The sequence below is a fragment of the Lactuca saligna genome, chromosome 5 (assembly GCF_052625555.1).
Source record: "Lactuca saligna cultivar CGN05327 chromosome 5, ASM5262555v1, whole genome shotgun sequence".
In the NCBI taxonomy this organism is placed as follows: Eukaryota; Viridiplantae; Streptophyta; class Magnoliopsida; order Asterales; family Asteraceae; genus Lactuca; species Lactuca saligna.
Window position 1 is genome coordinate 159025903 of NC_136421.1, and position 23832 is coordinate 159049734.

A 23832-nucleotide genomic window follows, 5' to 3' on the forward strand; every position below is an offset into this window, starting at 1 on the left:
TCGTCCATCCTATCTAGGATAAGGATTTATAGTCTAAAGTGTAACTATCAAACAATTGACAGTTTATACCCTTTTATTTAATTAATCTCTTTAAGTTACCAAATTAATTCCAATTAATCTATGACTTATATTAATCAAATAACCATATATTATTCCTTATAATATTTACTCTCTTTTAACAAATCATCCATCAAGTTGCTATGGTGAAGGCAACCCAAAAGGACTATGCACAACCGGATCAAATACTTGCCTATTATAGTTGCAGCCTTAGACACTATTCCAACAGTCTCCCACTTGGATAAGTCTAGTAACTATACAAGTACATTTCGGTTTGCAATTGTAGCTCTCAACGACGCTGTCAACTCTGATCTAATCAATCTTGTCCTTTAGATAAGGGATCTTACAGTCCTCTGTTAGATATCATGCTGACAATCCTATGGAATGGTTAGTCAAGCATTTAGATTTCTCGATCTCTGATTTATTTGTCATAGAACTTAATCGAACACATCAATTTAGTTCTGACCGGGCCCGGCACATAAGTCAAATCAAATCATCGAGTGGCCAAGATATCTCTTCTACCCTCTTAGGATAAAATTTACAGATAAACTTCGACTTATATGCATTTACTTATTCATTAACCAACTATACACAACAATGCGTTTTGTAACACCAAGTTACTGATGCGTTTTCGCATTATCAATGTACAATCAATTAACAAATAATAAACCATATATCTAGGTTTTAAGACTATATGATATTATCGTCTTGCGATCACCTTTTATATCATATTCCATAAGGTGATTCCAGCAAGCGCGGGTTTGTTCCAATGCTCAAAACCAGTTCATAAGCACTCATGAACATTGCAGCAACCCTTGCTATGTCTAACACCATTTAGACAATCTACACACCAATTCATGACAATCTTCATTCATATCTACTCCCAACATATGAACGATTGTGGACCATTTGAACAATTTCTATTATTCTTAATAACCTTAATTATTCTGGAAGTCAAAACATGCAAAGTGAAACAATAGTTAAACAATCAACATATGATAGTAACTTTACTTAGAACTCCTTTATTTAATCATCAAATGTTAATTACATTTATCTATTATACATTTCTAATACTATCTAATCTATACTAATATCATCCTTCAGCCCAATACTCCTAGCATGCTGCAAGTGCTTAACCCTACTCAGTCCCTTCGTAAGCGGATCTGGTGGGTTATCTTCTGATGATGTCCTCTTCACTATGAGTTGTCCTTCTTCTACACGATGTCTAATGAAGTGATATTTTCTGTCGATATGTCGAGATCTACCATGATCCCTTGGTTCCTTGGTCAAGGCAACCGCACCTTCGTTATCACAGAAAATCTCCATGGGCTCCTTTATGGCCGGCACAACTCCAAGATCACCAATGAAGTTCTTTAGCCATATTGCCTCCTTCGATGCTTCGCTCGCTGCGATGTACTCTGATTCGCACGTTGAATCAGCTACGGTTTCCTGCTTGGAACTCTTCCATGTCACTGCTCCTCCATTTAGGGTAAAGACCCAGCCCGACTGCGAACGGTAGTTGTCCCTTTCGGTCTGAAAGCTGGCATCACTATACCCTCGCACATTCAAGTCATCACTCCCTCCAAGGACTAAGAACCATTCTTTCGTCCTCCGAAGGTACTTAAGGATGTTCTTCACCGCAATCCAATGTGCTTTGCTAGGGTTCCCTTGATATCTGCTAACCATGCTCAAAGCGAAGGCTACATCAGGGCGAGTACAAGTCATAGCGTACATGATTGAGCCAACTGCGGAAGCGTATGGTACTCGGCTCATTTCTGCTATCTCAGCTTCGGTACTCGGACTTTGAGTCTTACTCAACTTGGCATTTCCTTGTATCGGTAGTTCTCCCTTCTTTGAGTTTTCCATACTAAAACGTTTTAGTACCTTCTCTAAGTAAGTATTCTGACTAAGTCCAATTAGTCTCTTACTTCTTTTTCTTACTATCCTTATTCCCAAAATGTAAGAAGCCTCTCCGAGGTCCTTTATAGCGAAACACTTCCCGAGCCATGACTTAACCTCCTGCAGAGTCGGAATGTCGTTTCCTATGAGTAATATGTCATCGACATATAGAACGAGGAAGCTTACTATACTCCCACTGGCTTTGACATATACACAAGATTCGTCTTTGCTTCGTACAAATCCAAACTCTTTGACTTTCTCATCGAAGCAAAGATTCCATCTGCGAGACGCTTGCTTAAGTCCATAAATGGACTTCTCAAGCTTACACACTCTATTTGGATGCTTCGGATCCACAAACCCCTCTGGCTGAGCCATGTAAACATCCTCAGCCAACTTTCCGTTAAGGAAAGCAGTCTTGACATCCATTTGCCAAATCTCATAATCATGAAATGCGGCAATTGCTAGCATCACTCTAATAGATTTAATCTTCGCAACTGGTGAGAAGGTCTCATCATAGTCAACTCCAGGAGTTTGAGTAAAGCCCTTCGCGACCAATCGCGCTTTATATGTGTGTACGTTCCCATCCACGTCGGTCTTCTTTTCGAAGATCCATTTGCACCCAACGGTCTTACATTCGGGAACATACTCAACCAAATTCCAAACTTGGTTATCGTACATGGATTGGATCTCGCTATCCATTGCCTCTTTCCATTTCGCAGACTCCGGGCCTGCCATGGCTTCCTTATAGCTATTAGGTTCATCAAGATTTACTAGTGTACCATCACTAATATACGTGTCCCCTTCGGTAGTAATATGAAAACCATAAAACTGGGGATGAACTCTAACTCTATCGGAATGTCTAAGAGGTAAGGATTCGTCAATCGGTTCAACCGGAGTTTCCTCCTCGGGTTGAATGCCAGCGGTAGAGGTTCCTTCATCTATCGACTCTTGAATCTCTTCAAGTTCGATTTGCCTCCCACTGTCTCCTTGGCTTATGAGTTCTCGCTCTTGGAAAACTCCTCTCCTCGCAACAAAGACAACATTGTCTTTTGGTCTATAGAGGAGATATCCAAAGGAAGTTTGCGGGTAGCCGATGAAAATACAACGCTCACTTCGAGATTCAAGCTTGTCGTGAGTATCTCGTCTTACGAAACCCTCGCAACCCCAAACCTTGTTATGTGCCAACGAGGGAGCTTTCCCTGTCCACATCTCGTGAGGTGTTTTGGTAACCTTCTTAGTAGGGACTCGGTTAAGGATATGGGCAGCAGTCTCTAAGGCATACCCCCAAAAGAAGATAGGTAGTGAAGCACGACTCATGATAGAGTGAACCATATCCAATAAGGTTCGATTACGCCTTTCTGCCACACCTTTCAAATGCGGTGTCCTAGGAGGCATCAATTGCGAAACTATTCCACACTCCTTGGGATAATCGTGGGATTCAAGAGTTAGGTACTCTCCTCCTCGATCGGATCGAAGCATCTTGATTTTCCTGCCCAATTGATTCTCCACTTCATTCTTGAACTCTTTGAACTTTTCAAAGGTGTCTGACTTTTTCTTGATTAAGTAGATATACCCATATCTACTATAGTCATCGGTAAAAGTCACATAGAAGCAGTTCCCATCCTTCGTGGTTGATCTAAAGGGTCCACATACATCGGTATGTATTAGGTCCAATAGCCCCTCACCCCTTTCACAAGTACTCGTGAAGGGTGACTTAGTCATCTTTCCAAGTAAACAAGACTCGCATGTGTCATCTTCCCTAAGGTCGAATGACTCCAACACTCCATCCTTTTGGAGTTGTGCTATGCATTTCTTTTTGACATGTCCAAGACGACAATGCCACAAGGATGCTTTATCCATACTAGTGGAAGAATCAATATTCAAAACATCATTTCCTAAGTTATCAACAATCATAACAGTTTCATATATTCCATTACATGGTATAGCTTCAAAGTAAAAGACACCATTTAGATAAGCCAAAATAGAACCATTCTCATTATTAAAAGAAAATCTAAATCCTTGTCTATATAAACGATGAAATGAAATGATGTTTCTAGCCATTTCTGGCGAATAGCAACAATTGTTCAAATCTAAACACAGATTATTCCTAAGCACTAAAGAATACACTCCAATCTTGGTAACAGGCGACGATCTTCTGTTCCCCATGATTAGATTGATCCTTCCTTGCTCTACATCCTTACTTCTTCTTAGTCCCTGCACATTAGAACAAATGTGATAACCACAACCGGTATCAAGAACCCAAGAAATAGCATGATTAGAATCGTTAGATTTGATTGTGTATATACCTGCAAAAGATGGCTTGATCTTTCCTTCTTTGATCGCTTGCAGGTAATCCGGGCAGCTTCTCTTCCAATGTCCTATCTTGTGGCATTGGTGGCACTCTGCCTCCTTTGGGTTGGAGCAGGGCTTAGAGGGATCAACTTTGGTCCCACTAGAAGAGGCACCATCTCGGGCTTTCACCTTGCGATAGTTATTCGATGAACCTTTCCTCTTCTTTCCTTTCCCTTGACCAATAGCCAAGATAGGAGCAGCGGACAGATTGGGAGTAGGTGCAACAGACTTGTCCTTGAAGTTGCTCTCAGCGACCCTCAAGAGACCTTGGAGTTTGCTTAGGGTGACCTCCTCTTTGTTCATGTGGTAGGTCATCCTAAATTGGTTGTACATTGGAGGCAAAGAGTGAAGCACCATGTCGATCACCAAGTCTTCGCCGAAGTCAACATTTAACTTGCGAAGGCGATCGACATACCTTTGCATCTTTTGCAGGTGCACGGTAAGAGATTCTCCATGACCCATCTTAGTGGAAATCATGTTAGTGAAAATCTCATAACGCTCTTGTCTCGCGTTTTGGTGATATCTCTCGAACAAGTCTTGATGCATCTCGTATGGATACATGTCCTTGTAGGACTTTTGGAATTCGGAGTTCATGGTGGCGATCATGATGCAATGTACCTTCATTGCATCTCGCTCATGAGTTTCAAAGGTGGTGATTTCTTCAGGAGTAGCAACTTCGGGGTTGATTTTCTCGAGCTTCTCATCGAGGACATACTCTTTATCCTCATAGAGAGCAATGGTGCGAATGTATCTTATCCATTCGCTAAAGTTCGTTCCATCGAAGGTGACCTTTTGGCAAAGGCTCATCAACGTGAATGAACTAGCAGCAGCGTTGTTTGCGTTCGACATCTTCAATTAGAAAAGGACAAAGATGGATTAGAATAAGAATCCCTAATTATCACCCAATAAGAAAAATTAGGGCTAGGATCCAACAATAACATTTACATACTAGAAAAGGGATGCCGTAATCTAACATGCAAATAAATTGAAGGTAAGTGAATGACGATTCACTAATTCTCCATTAAAAAACTTAAACTATTAGTCCTAAGTGTTTTTGAGAATTCCTAGGTTCAGATGAGATTCATTGAACTATTCAATGGCATGTTTAAATCTCAATATGCCCCTCTTGTTTGTGACTGGGATGCCGAGGATCACAAAGCGGGTGTGAATTACCATGCAAATTCACATGGTGCCTTCATTGTAACGATCACCTATTCGATGTGCCGGTAAACCACACACGCTCCATCTAACTATGATGAACAATGAATCACCCTTTGCCACCTTCACTTAGAACTAATTAGTGTGCCGGTAAACCACACACGCTCCACTAACTTCTTAGCAAGGTGCAAAGTGTAATTTCATGGGATTGCATCAATTCACTTTTCCTAAAGTAACTAAGATTGGGAAATTTTTAAAACGTGTAGTTACTTTGTATTTCTTATTATACTTTTAATGAGAGGATGAGGTTGCCCTATCCTACCCGTTCGGCTAACGACCCTCCACCAATCAAGCAAGCGGTGGGTGTGAGTGTACGCCCATTAAGCACCATTTTATAGGCCACAACCTTATACCCACCTTATAGATTGGCTTCGTGAATGAGGCCTACTAACGGTAAGACTAGCATTTAGTTATACATATATATATTATTCTAGTAATATCATATTAGTATAGGGTCGTATTTTAAAACTTTTTAAAATCTAGGGTTTGAAATTTAAGTTGTCTAAATTAAAACTTTTAATCACAAATATAAATTTCAAAACTTTAGGGTAGGTTTTAAACATTTAAAACATGGAGGATCAAATAACAAATAATTCCAATTAACAATTAATATCCTAATTATCTTTATTTGATTTATCCAAGATTTCTTTTAAGATAATTATCAAAATAATTTATCAATTATCATATAAGGAAATTAAATATTTTATTAGATGATAAATATCTTTAATTAGATCAAGATAATAGTCATATATATCAAAAATTCGGATTAGGGTTGATCTAATATGATTAAGGTAAGTTTCCATAAGATAAACATGAAAAAATCCCGGTTTTGCCTAATCCTGACGCCCAGACTCGCCGAGTACACAAGGGGACTCGCCGAATCAAGCCTGCTCGCCGAGTCCACCTTGGGACTCGCCGAGTCAGTGACTCATAAACCCAAAAATCGAATTTTGCAGGTTTGTTTTAGTTAATCAAGCAACAATTTAAAGAAAACCAAGCTAGGCTCTGATACCACTGATGGGTTTTAGCCATAAGAACTTTCCTATGTGCGCTTGCAAAACCCTAATGCTCGGATCTAGGCTTTCTAATTAAACATGCTTTGAATCCAAGACTTCTAATGGCTAATTAGGTTAAATAACAACATTGAAATGGATCTAGAATCATACCTTTGTATTCCTTGTTGATCTTGTTGTCTTGGAGCTTCTAGAGTCACAAATGTCACTCCTCTAATGGCTTACAAACAGCAATAGCAAGCAAGATGATTTAGGAGAGAGGAGAGGGGAGGAATTCGGCCAGAGTATCTCTACTTTAGATGGTGTGTCGAATTCCCTCACCCCTAGGGTCTATTTATACTTGTAGACTCCTTAAGGGTTTCAACCTAAACCCTAATTGGATAATCTTCTCTTAAGGCTATCCAAATCCATTCCATGGATAACCCTATGGACGATTTTTGGCTTATCCAAGCCCTAGAAATCGTCCATCCTATCTAGGATAAGGATTTATAGTCTAAAGTGTAACTATCAAACAATTGACAGTTTATACCCTTTTATTTAATTAATCTCTTTAAGTCACCAAATTAATTCCAATTAATCTATGACTTATATTAATCAAATAATCATATATTATTCCTTATAATATTTACTCTCTTTTAACAAATCATCCATCAAGTTGCTATGGTGAAGGCAACCCAAAAAGACTATGCACAACCGGATCAAATACTTGCCTATTATAATTGCAGCCTTAGACACTATTCGAACAAAAAGTACATAAAAAATACTTAAAAGTTTATATTATAACATAATAATACATAAATGCATGAAAAATATACCAAAATACGTAAAAGTATATAAAAATACTTCAAAATTCATATAAATACATAAAAAATCCAATACATACATTTAAAACATATATAAAAAAGTAAAAGCAAAAAACACCAAAAAAATGTTAAAAAGCTATATAAAATAAATTAAAAAACTATATAAACACGTAAGTGTATACTAAAATACATAAAAAATACATACAAAATACGTTTATATATTATATATAAAATTTGAAAACATCTATAGAAAAATCCAATTAGTTTCGAAAAGTTAACAATTTCGTCTCAATGACCGGTTGAACATGTTAAAATGGCTAAAATAATGAAATTAGCTGATTTTTTTGGGCGTTTCTATTACAAAGGTTGGATTTCAATTGTTAATTTTTCCAAAAAAAAAAAAAATAGATTTTTCTACATAGTTACGTACATATAATCTCAAAATGGATCAAAATTAAGTTTACACCAAAGATGTCAATCGATCTTTCTTCAAGTTTCCCTGTAAAAAACAATGTGTATTAGCTTCTTGTTGTTGAATAGAGACGTAAAGTTGTAGGTAAAGAAATGACATACATTCATTAAGTAATTGATATTGATAATTAAGGATTCAAATGCACATAAATGTTTTAGAAATACAATGAAAACATGATGACGGAAAGAGAGTCTTGTGGGAAACAAAAAAAGTCTTTATTAATCACGTAATAAACATAGATAAGTACATTACATCAGGAGTAAGTACCTAGTTATAGGGTGAACTCATCACTTCCCTTCATAGAAACGACACACCCTTTCAATGTAACGGCAATGCCATCTTTCTACCATGAATGTTAAGAAACTTATGTAACTGTCATAATAACTTCCAACTTGTAACTTCTATTAGCAAGAACCGTTACTCCATTGAGGCAATCTTCAGCAATACATAGAGGGAACTTGTGTGCATGAAAAAATAGAAAACTCTTCAGAAACATGAGGTCTGCTATAATTCATAAATTTTTTGCCTTTATCATTTTAACATACCCAATTGCTTCAATAGCATTTTCATGTCCGTTTACTACAAAATGGAATGTTAGCGTTATTAGTGGTCTCCGTGAAAATCTTGTTGTTCACATAAAATCAGGAGATGATGATCTTGGGAACCATACCATTCCTTATGTAGGAAATTACTCCTGGTCTTTTTGTGAAAAGGTTGGCGGTCACACTCTTTTTTACGCTTACTTCTGGTGGGGTTCAAAATTTCAGAGCTTAGATTTGTTTAACAAAGCCATTTCTGACAAATTAATTTTGAAGGCGGATCCTGAACATTGTTACTGGTTTGTAAAACCTGAAGGGTTTTTTGTAAATAATATTCCAAGTGGAGGTGGGCAGTTCATTAAAGGATGGAACTAAAACAAATATATGTCATCTTTTTCTTATTGTAGCTTTATATAATATATGATCAAAAATTTATGGATGAAATTAGTATGTTATGTATGTGTTTATTTCTTCTGTAGCACATCCGCAAATGTTTACAAGGATGCTTTATTAGTTACACTTAAGCAATTTCACAAATACTTTATAACAAAAGTTTGAATAGTAAAACAAACTAGAGATGAAAGTGGAACTATTGAACCGGAACCGGAACCGAACCGGAAACCAGAATTGAAGGATTTTAAGATCTGAAAACCGGTCGGACCGATAATGGGGAATAGATTATGGTTTGTGTCCTGGTATCGGATCGGATAAAATGAGTATGATACCATTTTTGAAACCGGAAATAGGTAATTGGAACCGGTTACGGGTTCAAGCTCGGATGGACCCTGAAACCAGAAAAAATGAAATTGATTTCCAAGTCACTTTTAACCCAACTAAGTCCTTTAAATTTATATATTTTTATATGTATGTTGGAAAACACATTACTAGTTATTTATATGATTTACATAATTATGATAATAGTTAAAAAATCAATCTAAGGACCCGGTTAAATCAATTATATAGCAGGATTGCAACCGGGTTTTTATGACAGCGAGACTTGTATAAAAATTTTCTTAGAACCCAGTTTAATTATAAAAATAGCAAAGTTCCCATCTAAACAATTGGGTTGCTTAAGGTTTACAACGGCTCGCTTTTGCGTAAGCAACCGGGTCATATAATAACTAGAGAACTGAATTCTTTTTGATCAAAACCTGGTTCTTATACAAGCGTTAATGCTTGGTTTCTAGATAAATAATCAGGTCCATTTGTACAGTAATCAGTTTTTTATATTATTTTATGACAATAACAATAGCAATTCCAACACAAACAGATCTATTGTTCATTTCATAGATTGCTAGTTTTGCATTTATGAATAAAAAGTCCCAACTTGATTTCCAAACAAATTCCTATACATATTAACATACATCAACACTAAGATCCAATAAAGCATCTAAAAAAATCAGACGTAGCCTTACACACACACACACACACACACACACATATATATATATATATATATATATATATATATATATATACCCAGTTGAGAGGATATTGAAATCAACTTCTTTCAAGCTTCCCACTAGTACCAATTTGGATGCATTCATTTTTGCTTCTCACTTGAACATCATGACACATATAGTTATATAAAGTTAGATGCCACCATATCATAGAGAAGGTTATCAACACAATACTACTAACAGTTCATATCCAATTACCTCCAACAAGAAAGGGATGTCAGTTCTACCATCATGTCAAACAAATGTATGAGTCACAACACATTGACATTTTATTAATAACATCATGTGTGAATTATTCAACTACAAATACACTTGTTGGTAATCGACTGTAATTACATAAAAGGATAAAGCTAATAGGAGTAAACATTACAGAATGATTAGGATTAAAAGAAATATATTGTTGTCATATGGTTTATAAAGTTCGATTTTAGAATGTGCATATATACTAAACCAAAACAGAGAATGGATGACTCAAGTCATCTAAGTGGGTGTTTGGCATAACTTGTTAAAATAGCATATTAGTTGTTTAGGTTTCCAAAAAGCTAATCAGCTAAAAAAGTGTTTGTGTATTTGAAAGCCACTTTTTTAAAATAACTATTTGGATAGGAAAAAGTAAAGATTTCAAAAAACTGAAAAATCCTAGCGTTTTAGCTGTATAACTATTTTATTCTTTAAGAACAACTTTTCTTATCCAAATCTTTTTAAAATCAGCTTTTTCTAAAAGCCATAAGTTAATAAGCATTTTTCTTAAAAAAACAATTTTGTGCTAAAAAAAGGCTAACCCAAACATGCCCTAAATTGATTCCAAAACCTTATACGCATAAAGAATGAGTTTTGTCAAAATTGTACTTCAATGGCATTGTTTCAGAATACTATGGTCTTCGATTGGTATGGCTCTACATAGAAAACCAACGATAAAGATTTGAATTCACGATGTTTTAGATTATTAGGGTTTTGGTGGTCTCTAACTTCCTAAGCTTTTACTAGGAGTGATTGCAAAAGGTAGCTCCGAAATACTGGAATAGTATATGGGGTCAAGTGGTGGGATATCGAAATATCAAAAATTGATAGACGGGATACCAAATTTTAATGGCAGGATGTCAAAAATTCAGACGCTGTATTCTTTTTCCATCACACACATATATTAATATTTTTCCATTTTTTATACATTGTAATATATCAATGTCTGGTTTTCTTTTAAACAATGTTATTCAACTTTCTTTGTAGTTTTAATGCTACCCGGTAAAAAAGTGTGGGCTTCGTCCCGGGTAGCTTTTTTTGTGGGTTTATTTTGATATAGATAGGATTCTAATTTTATCTTTTTTCCATTAACACATTGTGCTTTTAATGGTTTATAAAACTGAGATATAATTTAGGCTCTTATAACCTTTTTTTTTTCTTTCAAAAAATCTAAAATAAAAAATCAAAATAGGGTAATCTAATAGGGTAATATGTTAGTTATTGTATGTGGGCTTATGTAACATCCAAGTTTTGATATGTTTCCCTATTGGTACTTAATGTAAAATCCTTTCAATTTGGTCCCCTGGTTAGTACGTAGGGCGTACTCATTAGGTACGTTTAGCATACTAGCCATAATTTGGCAGCATGACTTAACCACGTAGGTAGGGCATACGTAGAGTACGCATGGCGTAGGTGAGTCTGATACAAACCTTAATTTTTAGGGTTTGCATCCTATTCAAACCTCATTATAACCTAATTCGTTCATGCTTAGCTAGCCTGCACCTCTCCCTGTCCTAGAAAAGAAACCCTAGATTGATTGGGTGAGTTTTGAGTTTGACAAAGAGATTTTGGTGTTTTAATGTGAAAAGGAAGAAGAAGAAACCCTTGAAGAAGTTGATTGAGCTTGTGGACCCATGATCACTTCCATATTTGCAAGCTTTTTGTGGTAGAAAGATTACACCTTTGAGCTCTTCTATGTTAGATCTTGTTCATGTAACACTTGTGCATCATTTTGAGTCCTTTGTATTAAAAGAGAGCTTTTGATCTACCCAGAGGAATTGAATGTCAGATCATAGCTCCATTTAATCCCCAGGTTCATAAAATGTCAACTTCGTGGAGCACTTGGACCCAAAATGTATTGGCCAGACAATTAGTATCCATCATCATCAGCGCCAGTGGAAACGTTAGACCTATGTTTTGAAATCATCAGATAGGGGAAGATCGTAAGGTCAAGTCTTATAATCTGATGATCAATAGCAAACATATGATATCCATCATCATCAGCGCTAGTGGAAACATTAGTGCAAGCTCTATATGTGACAACCCGAAGTTCGTTCCATCAATTGTAACCCTTTTCGTTAATATATTCGTCGTTTTCAATTTCATTTCCGTTACGTCATTAAATTAAGTCATAATTGTGGGATATCTATCATAACTTAATGGGTGTCTAAACATGTTTAGAACTCATATTAACACTCCATATTAGTAATCGGAAACATTTTAGAATCGACCATATCGGGTTATGGCAGCTTAATCGGGTGTGACCAAAAGCCACATCTAACGACAGTATCGGGTAGAATTCCACCGTGTCCCGAGCTTGGAACATATTTAAAGTGCTTTAAGCTTCCATTTGAATCTTTTTCTCTCTCTCTCTCTATCTACTCTCTCTCTAACCTCTCTCCTCCAATCCAAGTTTAAAGTCTAAAATCGTCAAATTTAAGCTCCATATCATCAAGGTAACCCCCCTAACTTGTTGTACAACCTTTCTAGCTTTGAAATCCGAGTCCAAACTATCATTTAGGACCATTTTCATGTGTTTACGGCCCTGGAACATGCTTGGGCCGTAAACACACATATAATGGGTTTTTGAGCCTTAAAACCCTTCCAATCCACTTTTGGAGCTTAGATATGGCTAAATGGCTTAATGTACTGGACTTAAAACACCTTGAATCCAATTTTTGGGGAGTAAGCATGAGTTTACTGCCCAAGAACATGCTTGGGCCGTAAACTCATATTTGAGTGTATAAATGCCACTTAAGCACACCAATAGCCTTGGATTAAATTCTACAATCAACCACAATCGATTTACGAGCCTTAAACTTGATGAAAACCACCCCTTGGAGAGGTCACGGCCGTAAACCCCCCTAGAATGGGTTTTTGGGCCGTAAACTCATATACACTACCCAAATGATGCCCTAAATTCATTCTAAGGCTTGTAAAATTGGTTTGAATCACATATGATTAATCTAGGGCCACCAAATCATGAAAGGAATAGGTATATAGGAGATTACAGCCGTAAAATCCTAGTTTAGGGCCGTAAACTCCCTTTGATGGTCCCTTTGGTGATTAAACTCATTCCTATGCCTTATATTAAATCATAGCAACCTTCCCCAAGTGTTATTTGACCATTTGACACCATAAAACCCCACATTCATGAGTTCACAGCCGTGAACTCATGTGGTCATAGTATTAGGGCCGTAAACTCCCTAAGGAGTTTACTCTTGAAGAGCAAACTCATTTTCCAAAGCCCTATACGTCCGTAGATGTCACCCGGGTCACTCCAAACACTTGAATTGAAGTGTTTTCTCGTATTGGCGTGTGTAATCATATCTAATTAGTGATTTAAAGTCTAATGAGATACATTTTTATACCTTTTCATATTACATAGGAACCTCGCTCGTTATCAAGCCCCGAACCGACACATAGCATCCAAACCGACACGTTTTCTCGTCTGGTGAGTTCATACCCCTACCCATTTTCAATGTTTTCACTGTTTTCAGGGGGAATACAAGCAAAGTAGAAGGGATACTTGTGCTCAAAAATGGTTTTACATATGTTATGTTTCATATTTCATATGCTTTTAACATTGATAGTCGTAACAAACAACCGTTTGACCTTGCAGAACACACTATCATATTATTTGTGAAAAACATTATAAATTTTTGTATTTTATATTTTCACAAATGGTTTCCCAAATTTTATTAGTTAAAAGCATAACATTTGACCTTTGAGCATGAAACTTAGTACACTGTTTGTCCTCGGTAACACTCCACAGAGATATGCGAGTGGAGGATCATTGTTTGTAACAGTATCTTTCTGTATTATTACTAGCAAATTTGTTATTCCTATAAATTGGAGACACGTCCTTGGAGAACACTACACAGAGATATGCTAGCGGAGGACCGCCCCTGTAACCAAAATCTCTTAGATAGGGAGCGTGACTTGAGTGTATAGATATATACGGGGCTGACTACCTCGCACCTCGCTACTAGTTATAGCCGAACCGAAGGGTTCAAAGGTGACGAAAGTTATAAACGGTGATCGACTACTTATTGCCATAATCAGTCTATCATATGGTTATGAAACTAGCAATTTGGATAACAGAGATTTACTTTTTAGTAATAATGGATCTCAGTAACTAGTTTACTTTGTAGTTATTAGTTTTACATATGTGTTAAAACTAATACATTTCAGTATACATCTTTTACATTACATTTCGGGTTGGTAAACTAACATACACTTCACAAGGATAACCAGGTTTTCAGTATACATCTTTCACATTACATTTCAGATCGGTAGACAACTTTCAGGAAAATATGGGATTTTCCTGGGATAACAATTCAACATAACCAGAACCGTGTAACATAACAGATAACTAAACTTTACTTTTAAGAAAATATGGGATTTTCTTGGGTCGTAACTTTTTCAGAAACCGAAATGAAATTCGTCCATTTTTAGAAAACAAAACCGCTTATGAACTCACCAGCTTTATGCTAATTTTTAAAATGCTTGTATTCTCAGGTCCGCATTAGACAGGTCCCCGATGATCCTTTTATCGAAGACGGAGTACATCGAAGACACGTCTTGCTTTTGTTCATATATATACATATGTATCACACTTGTACAACTTAACTTTTGAACAAATGTAAACTTTCATATGTAATGTAATAGTTGTTTACTTTGCTTACTATGTGCATTGGATTTGATACTCAATGTGGAGTCCGCCTCGGAAATGTTTTCGCCTTGGTTTTCGGGGTATGACAGATTGGTATCAGAGCCCTTGTTTATAGTGAATAAAGTATACCAAACCTTACATGGTATAAAACTATAAACACTAAGGGGCCTAATTGCTTTGAACTAAAAGTATACTCCAAAGTATAAATATTTTCAAAAGTATACAAGTATACCTAACCGTCGAGATCCATAACTACAAGTAGAACAAAACATAAGTAAATGGGTGTTGTACGCTGCCGTTAAACCTGGGAAGTTATGTAGTCGTGTCTAGGATCAATATAGCCTGGCCAACTATATTCATTCGAGACACGGCCAACATGTGCTTGGGAGTGACTGTGGTGTTCAGCATGCCTAAAACTTAACCTAATACCCCAAACATCGAACCATGATCGTAGCAAATCATGAAATACTCTGGGAGTATTTCTCGAGCCAAACCTTTGTAGAAATCCTCATTCAAGCGTTGTTCCTTGATCATTCCTTTAGCGATAATTTATTTGTTTTGATAACTCTTTCCTGCTTTATCGCTTATTCGGAATATATATATGTCATATCTCTTGATTCAATTCAGAGAAATTATCATCGTCTCTTTCCTGATCTTATTAGATCATGATGCATCCAAGAAAAAGACCCAACTCAAAGATCAACAACCCTCCATAGCCGCCATGTCATAAATGAACCCTTGTAGTTCAGGAGGTGGTCCCTAGCCCCAAAACCTAGAAGATAGCCAGGGACACCGGAAAGAGGGTTCCTATAAAGATTTCATGAATGCGAAACCAATATCCTTTGATGGAACTGGAGGTGTCATTTCCCTCACCCAATGGTTCGAGAAAATAGAATCCATTTTTGAAATCTGTGCCTGTTCGGAATCTGACAAAGTAAAGTTCGCAGCCTGTACCTTTATCGATAAAACCCTGACTTGGTGGAATGGCCGAGTCAAATCCCTGACACTACCTGTAGCTAATGCTATGGGTTGGGAAGCCATGAAAGAACTTCTTCTAGCTGAGTACTGCCCTCAGGGCGAAATACAGAATTTAGAGCACGAGCTCTGTAACCTGACGATGAAGGGTTCCGATATTTCCGCATACACCTCGAGGTTTGATGACCTGGCACTAATCTATCCGGGAATGGTTACCCCGGAGAGTAAGAAGATAGAAAGATTTATTTGGGGGCCGACCCAACCAACCAAAGGAAATGTCTTATCTACGAGGCCGGATACCTATGACAGTGCCAAAAGCTTAGCCCAGACCCTGATTGACCATAGTGATGAGGTTGAGGAAACAACCACCACTCCTGAAATGAGCAAGAGGAGTGGTGAGAAAAGAAAGTTCTGGAAGAAGAAGAAGAAAAGCCAACCTTCCAAAGGATCCTCAAAGAAACAACAGACTTTAGCAGTCCATTTTGCTACTACGCCCGTTGTTGCCGCTTCTGTTGTAGGATCTACAACTCAAACACCTACCAGTAGGTATGCTGGTAACCTTCCTATGTGTGAAAAGTGCAAATAGCACCATAACCCCGACCCTTGTCATGAGCTATCATGCACCAACTGTGGTAAAAAGGGGCACACGGTCTGATTCTGCAAGGCATCAACCCAATCTGCAAATCAATCTTCTGGAGCAGGTTTTGGACAAGCCTGCTATAATTGTGGAGAAGTTGGGAATTTCAAGAGGAACTGCCCCAAGAAGGTGACCACTGATAATACCGGGAGAGTCCTAGCCATGGGACGGGAGGAGGCAGTCGCCGATCCCACTGTTGTTTCGGGTACGTTCATTCTCCTCAACTCTTATGCTAGTATTCTTTTCGATTCGAGTTTTGAAAGAAGCTTTGTTAGTAATTTTTCAAAACTAATCTAAAACCTAATCCCCAACCATTAGCCGAAACGTTTACCGTCGAGATGGCTAACGGTGAGAAAGAAAGCACTAGCAATGTATTCATAGGTTGTACCCTTACCCTGAACGATCATTCTTTTCCCATTGATATTATGTCAGTTTCCATAAAGAGCTTTGATGTTATCATTGGCATGGATTGGTTGAGTCCCAATCATGCTGATATCCTTTGTTACGAAAAACCCATCCGTCTCAATATTTATACATGTCAAACTCTCATGATCTATGGCGATAAACTCCGCTCCAATCTTCGCATCATTTCCTGCATCAAAGCTCAGAAACTCTTGCAAAAGGAATGCCAAGCATTCCTATCCCATGTAATCAATGAGAAACAGGAAACTAAAGACCTCGTGAGCATCCCCGAAGTCTCTAACTTTCCTGATGTCTTTCCAGAAGAGCTCCAGGGAATTCCTCCTCAACATCAGGTCGAATTTCGCAATGACCTAATTCCTTGAGCTACCCCCATAGCCAAGTCTCCATATCACCTAGCTCCAACAGAAATGATGGAGTTATCCAACCAACTCAACGAGTTACTTAGAAAATGGTTCATCAGACTGAGTTCCTCACCCTGGGGAGCTCCGGTTTTATTTATAAAGAAGAAAGATGGATCCTTCCGGATGTGTGTCGACTACCGTGAGTTGAACAAGTTGACCGTCAAAAACCGATACCCTCTTCCGCGAATAGATGACCTCTTCGATCAACTTCAAGGAGCCAGCTACTTCTCAAAGATAGACCTTCGGTCAGGGTACCATCAGCTACAAGTTCATGAGAGCAATGTTTCCAAAAAAAAAAATTCAGGACTCGATATGGACACTACGAGTTCGTAGCAATGCCCTTCGGTCTAACCAATGCACGGGCAGTGTTCATGGACCTGATGAACCGGGTGTGTCGTCCTTTCTTAGACAAATTCGTCATCATGTTCATTGATGACATCCTTGTCTACTCCAGAAGCGAAGAAGATCACAAACAACACTTGAGATTAGTGTTGGAAACCCTTAGATCCGAGAAGTTATACGTGAAATTTTCCAAGTGTGAATTCTGGATTCGGAAGGTGAATTTCCTCGGACACGTGGTAAGTGAGGAGGGTATTCATGTGGATCCTTCCAAGATTAAAGCGATAGAGAATTGGTCGACACCGAAGACACCCACAGAAATCCATCAATTCTTGGGTCTCGCCGGATATTATCAAAGATTCATCCAGAACTTTTCCAAAATTGCCAAACCCCTAACCACTCTAACACAGAAAGGTGTACCCTTTTGTTGGAGTGAAAATCAAGAAACAACGTTCTAGACGTTAAAGCAAGCCTTGTGCAGCGCACCAGTTTTGTCCCTACCCGAAGGGACATAGGACTTCGTGGTCTATTGTGATGCGTCTAATCAGGGCATAGGCTGTGTGCTTATGCAAAGAGGAAAGGTAATTGCTTATGCCTCGAGACAGCTGAAGGCACACTAGGTCAACTATACCACGCACGACTTGGAGTTAGGAGCCGTAGTCTTTGCACTAAAGATTTGGAGCCATTATCTCTATGGAACCAAGTGTACGATCTTCACTGACCATAAAAGCCTGCAACACATCCTCAATAAGAAATACCTAAACATGAGGCAACGGCGATGGGTAGAGTTACTCAGAGATTATGAGTGTGAAATTCGCTACCATCCTGGCAAGGCCAATGTGGTAGCAGATGCCCTTAGCCAAAAAGAATGTTCAAGCCGTAAAGTAAGGACACTGACGATGACTATCCATTCCCATTTATCCATGCAAATCCGAGACGCCCAGATAGAAGCCCTCAAACCTGAGAACAAATCAAGAGAAGCCTTGAGGGGAATGGATAAGAAACTTGAGATTAGAGGTGACGGAGTCTACTGTTTCATGGACCGAATCTGCATTCCAAATTCCGAAGGATTCACGGAGATTGTCAAGGAGGAAGCACACAAGACCAGATACTCTGTTTACCTGGGTTCAGATAAGATGTACCTGGACCTCAAGAAACAATACTGGTGGCCAAACATGAAAGCCGAGATCGCTACATTTGTGGGCAAGTGCTTGACTTGCGCCAAAGTGAAAGCCGATTACCAAACACCCTTGGGTCTGCTCCAGCAACCCGAGATACCCGAGTGGAAATGGGAGATGATTACCATGGATTTCATCACCAAGTTACCCAAATGTCCGAGTAGGTACGATACCATTTGGGTAATTGTCGATCGCTTGACAAAATCCGCTCACTTCATCGCAATTAAAGAATCGATCAAAATGGAAAGACTCGCGCGGATCTACACCCAGGAGGTAGTTCGACTGCACGGTGTACCTGCATCCATTATATCTGATCGAGATAGCAGGTTTACCTCCTGATTTGGTAGTCTCTTCAAAAGGCTCTTGGAACCAAACTAGACATGAGCACGGCCTATCACCCTCAGACCGACGAACAGATTGAGAGAACTATCCAAACCCTGGAAGACATGCATTGGGCATGTTTCATCGATTTCGGAAAGTTGTAAGAGACACATTTGCCTTTGATCGAGTTCTCGTACAACAACAGTTACCACACCAGCATCAAGGGTGCTCCGTTTGAAGCCATATACGGTTGCAAGTGTAGATCCCCTCTGTGCTGGGCCGAGGTAGGAGACACGCAGCTAGCCAAGGGTCGATTCCCCGAAAGTGCTCTCGTTGGTCCTGAAATTATCCGCGAAACCACCGAAAAGATAATCCAAATCCGGGAACGATTGAAAGCTTCACGAGATAGACAGAAGAGTTAGGCCGACATTCGACGGAAATCTCTGGAGTTCCAGGTTGGAGACCATGTCCTGTTGAAGGTCTCGCCCTGGAAAGTTGTGGTACGCTGTGGAAAGCGCGGGAAACTTAATCCAAGGTACATTGGACCCTTCGAGATCCTCGCCAGGATCAGTCCGTAGCCTATAAACTTCGATTACCTCACGAGCTTAGCAACATCCACCCCGTATTTCACGTCTCGAACATTATAAAGTGTTTATCCAATGAAACCCTCGTGATTCCCCTATACGAGATCGAGATCAATGAAAACTCGAACATCTTGGAGGAGCCAATCGAAATCATGGATCGAGAGATCAAACGCACGAAACAAAGTCGCATCCCGATAGTGAAGGTTCACTGGAATGCCAAGCAGGGACCAGAATTCACTTGGGAGCGTCAACACTCAATAAAACAAAAATATCCGCATCTCTTCCCAGATCAATGATTTGCATCTCAATTCTGAATTTCAGGACAACATTTCCTATAACGGGGGGATAAGGTGACAACCCGCAGTTCGTTCCATCAATTGTAACCCTTTTCGTTAATATATTCGTCGTTTTCAATTTCATTTCCATTACGTCATTAAATTAATTCATAATTGTGGGATTTCTATTATGACTTAATGGGTGTCTAAACATCTTTAGAACTCATATTAACACTCCATATTAGTAATTGGAAACATTTTTGAATCGACCATATCGGGTTACGACAACTTAATCGGGTGTGACCAAAAGCCACATCTAACGCCGGTATCGGGTAGAATTCCACTGTATCCCGAGCTTGGAAGATATTTAAAGTGGTTTAAGCTTCCATTTGAAGCTTTTGCTCTCTCTCGCTACTCTCTCTCTAACCTCTCTCCTATAATCGAAGTTTCAAGTCCAAAATCATCAAATTTAATCTCCATATCATCAAGGTAACCTCCTTAACTTGTTGTACAACCTTTCTAGCTTCCAAATCTGAGTTCAAACTATCATTTAGGACCATTTTCATGTGTGTACGACCCTGGAACATGCTTGGGCCGTAAACACACATATAATGGGTTTTTGAGCCTTAAAACCCTTCCAATCCACTTTTGGAGCTTAGATATGGCTAAATGGATTAATATACTGGACTTAGAACGCCTTGAATCCAATTTTTGTGGAGTAAACATGAGTTTATTGCCCAAGAACATGCTTGGGCCGTAAACTCACCTTCATGGAAAGTAAATTCATATTTGAGTGGTTAAATGCCACTTAAACACACCAATAGCGTTGGATTAATTTCTAGAATTAACCACAATCGATTTAGGGGCCTTAAACTTGATGAAAACCACCCTTAGAGATTTCACGGCCGTAAACCCCCTATAATGACTTTCTGGGCCGTAAACTCATATACACTTGCCAAATGATGCCCTAAATTCATTCTAAGGCTTGTAAAATTGGTTTGAATCACATATGATTAATCTAGGGCCACCAAATCATGAAAGGAATAGGTATATAGGAGCTTACGGCCGTAAACTCCTTGTTTACGGCCGTAAACTCCTATATACCTATTCCTTTCATGATTTGGTGGCCCTAGATTAATCATATGTGATTCAAACCAATTTTAAAAGCCTTAGAATGAACTCTCTTTGATGGTCCCTTTGTTGATTAAACTCATTCCTATGCCTTAGATTAAATCATAGCAACCTTCCCCAAGTGTTATTTAACCATTTGACACCATAAAACCCCACATTCATGAGTTCACAGCCGTGAAATCATGTAGTCATAGTCTTAGGGCCGTAAACTCCCTAACGAGTTTACTTTTGAAGAGCAAACTCATTTTCCAAAGCCCTATACGTCCGTAGATGTCACCCGGGTCAATCCAAACACTTGAATTGAAGTGTTTTCTCGTATTGCAGTGTATAATCATAACTAATTAGTGATTTAAAGTCTAATTAGATACATTTGTATACCATTTCATATTACATAGTGTCACACCCCAAAACCACGAACGGCGGAAACGTTCAGGGGTGGAGGACGTCATGTACAGTATCACAACAGTGTAATATAATAAACAAGCAACAACATCATCCATTGCATTATAAGTAAAGTTTTATACATGTGTGTTCTTTCATTGTAATAAGACACCAAAAATATACAATCAAAATAAAAGACGAGACTTGTCTGCTGCGTCTTCTCAAAACCTGTCCTCCGTACCTGTCTACTGGCGACCTGAGAATACAAGTTATTTTGAAAGAGAGTATCAACTTTAAAGTTGGTGAGTTCATAAGTATATAAGTGTCATTGCTTTGTTTGTGAAAACCTGCTATGAATGCCATGAAAAACCTTTAAGTGAAAATGTTGAGGTAAGTATGAAATCCCTAGAAAAAAACCCTTATTTTCTATAAGTATGAAGTGTAGTCTTCTATCAAGACTCAAATGTTTTGTATGTATGAAGTGTAGTCTCCTACCAAGACTCGAATGTTTTGTATGTATGAAGTGCATTCTTCTACCAGGACTCGAATGTTTTGTATGTATGAAGTATTTTTCCTTTGTGTAGACTAGTACTAAAAGTGCTTAGTCTAACTCATCGTTTATATGAAAGATATCACAAAATAAAGTAAACAGGAAAAAATATGATATGGTAAGTGTTGTCACTGGGTACTAAGACCAACACTACATCGCATGAAGCGAGAGTTAGACCCTGAGGAACGTCCGAAGAGTGTCCCCTCATCCTCTATAGCAGCAGCAGGATGGAAGGAGGGTTAGTCCCTGCATCGATCTCTTGACGTAGATCGTCAACTTAATGATCCTCCAAAGATTCACATCTCGTCCACTGTTGCAACAGCGGGCGGAGGGATAGTTAGTCCCGTCACTGACCACAAATCAAGTGACTACCTTAGACATCCGTAGACGCCATCTCTCACTGGCACTAATCAGTGAGATTCGGAATGGTAAGTCCTGCTGAAAACATCCCCTCGAACGGGAATAGGAAAGACAATTTATGCAGTAAATACTAATAAATCATCCTCTTAGATCTAGTTCAAGTATCCAAGGTAAGTAAGTACAGAATAATGTACTTATTAAGAAGTGTCCCTGTCTAGAATTCATGTAAGTGTGTTCATGTAACAGGTAAGTATATGTAAACATATTCATGTATCATAGAACCCTAAGTACGTGTAATCATGTATCATGTAAGGCATTAGTATAGACTCATGAATGAACTGACTCTTGTTTGATATTCTCTGACTATCCCTATGATAGTTAACTGGAAAGTATGTTGTTGTTCAAGTAGGTTTATGCAAGGTATCTAGGAGCTTTGAACAATAATATAAAGTGACTTAAAGTCATTTATACAATTCAAAACTAATACTTCTGTTGTCTAAGTATTTTAAGATAGAAAACCCTTTCACGTGACTTCCTTTGAAATATGTGAAATCTACTGAGTGAAAACATAGTTATAAAATACATGAAACTGATTTAATAACATGTTTGTTTCTACTTGTATTCCCCCCCCCCCCATTAAAGCATTTAAAATCCTTTAAAACATTGATTACGGGGTATGAACTCACCTGTAGTTGCTGATTGGAATGAACTGAACGGTATAGGATGGCTAGGTGTCAAGCGAGGACTCGTGCACACACTACGATCCTAATGAACATATAATCACACATATATGCACTCAATTAGACACCAAAGACTAATTGATAATGTTTAAGACAACTTAGATATAGATAACACTTTATGTAAGTGTTTTAAGCCGTAAGGACTTCATCTAAGCTATTATGGGACAGGGTACTTGAGTTTAGGGTTTCCAAAGGACCCTATAAGAGAGTTTACTCTCCATAATCCATCACACATGGAGTTTACGGTTGTAAACTCTTGAGTTTACGGCCGTAAACTCCCAAACATGTGTGTTTGGTGTGTTTTGAAGTCCAATATGCTTTCTAGAATTATTCTAACCTTGTGACTATGTTCTTGGAAGGGTTTAAGGCCTAGAAGTACTCTAAATAGGAGTTTAAGGCCTAAAGGACATTTCCCCTTGGAGTTTACGGCCGTAAACTCCCTTGGGGTGATTCCTTGGTTGACTTCAAGTCTCTTGTACTAGTGGGATGTGTTCTAGACCTTTAATCCTAGCATATGAAGGCATTAGGCACCACTTAGTGCCCTTTATAGGAGTTTACGGCCCAAGAACTATGTCTTGGCCGTAAACTCACTTGTTTATGTGATTTTGATGTGGTTTGGTCCTTCCATTTAGTGGGTACAATTTCTTGTGAAAGGCTAGGGCCTTAGGTGTTATGAAAACACCCTTTGTGACTATTTTAATGGAGTTTACGGCCTAGGAGAGTTCTGGGCCGTAAACTCACTTTCTTTTGTGTCATTTGAAGTGTTTAAGACCTTAAGCTACTTTGGGAATTAATCTAGATGCAAGCCT

At 38.3% G+C, this 23832-nt stretch overlaps 1 protein-coding gene across 1 annotated transcript; it reads left to right on the forward strand.

Moving 5' to 3' along the window:
• Positions 1–8308: 8308 nt before the first annotated feature.
• On the forward strand, positions 8309–8728 carry LOC145045890 (S-protein homolog 5-like). The gene has a single exon (XM_078994180.1). The coding sequence runs from the start codon at positions 8309–8311 to the stop codon at positions 8726–8728; it is 420 nt and encodes a 139-aa protein (XP_078850306.1).
• Positions 8729–23832: the final 15104 nt, after the last annotated feature.

Coding starts and splice junctions, on each gene's coding strand:
- LOC145045890 (XM_078994180.1), top strand. CDS start 8,309: ATGAGGTCTGCTATAATTCATAAATTTTTTGCCTTTATCATTTTAACA.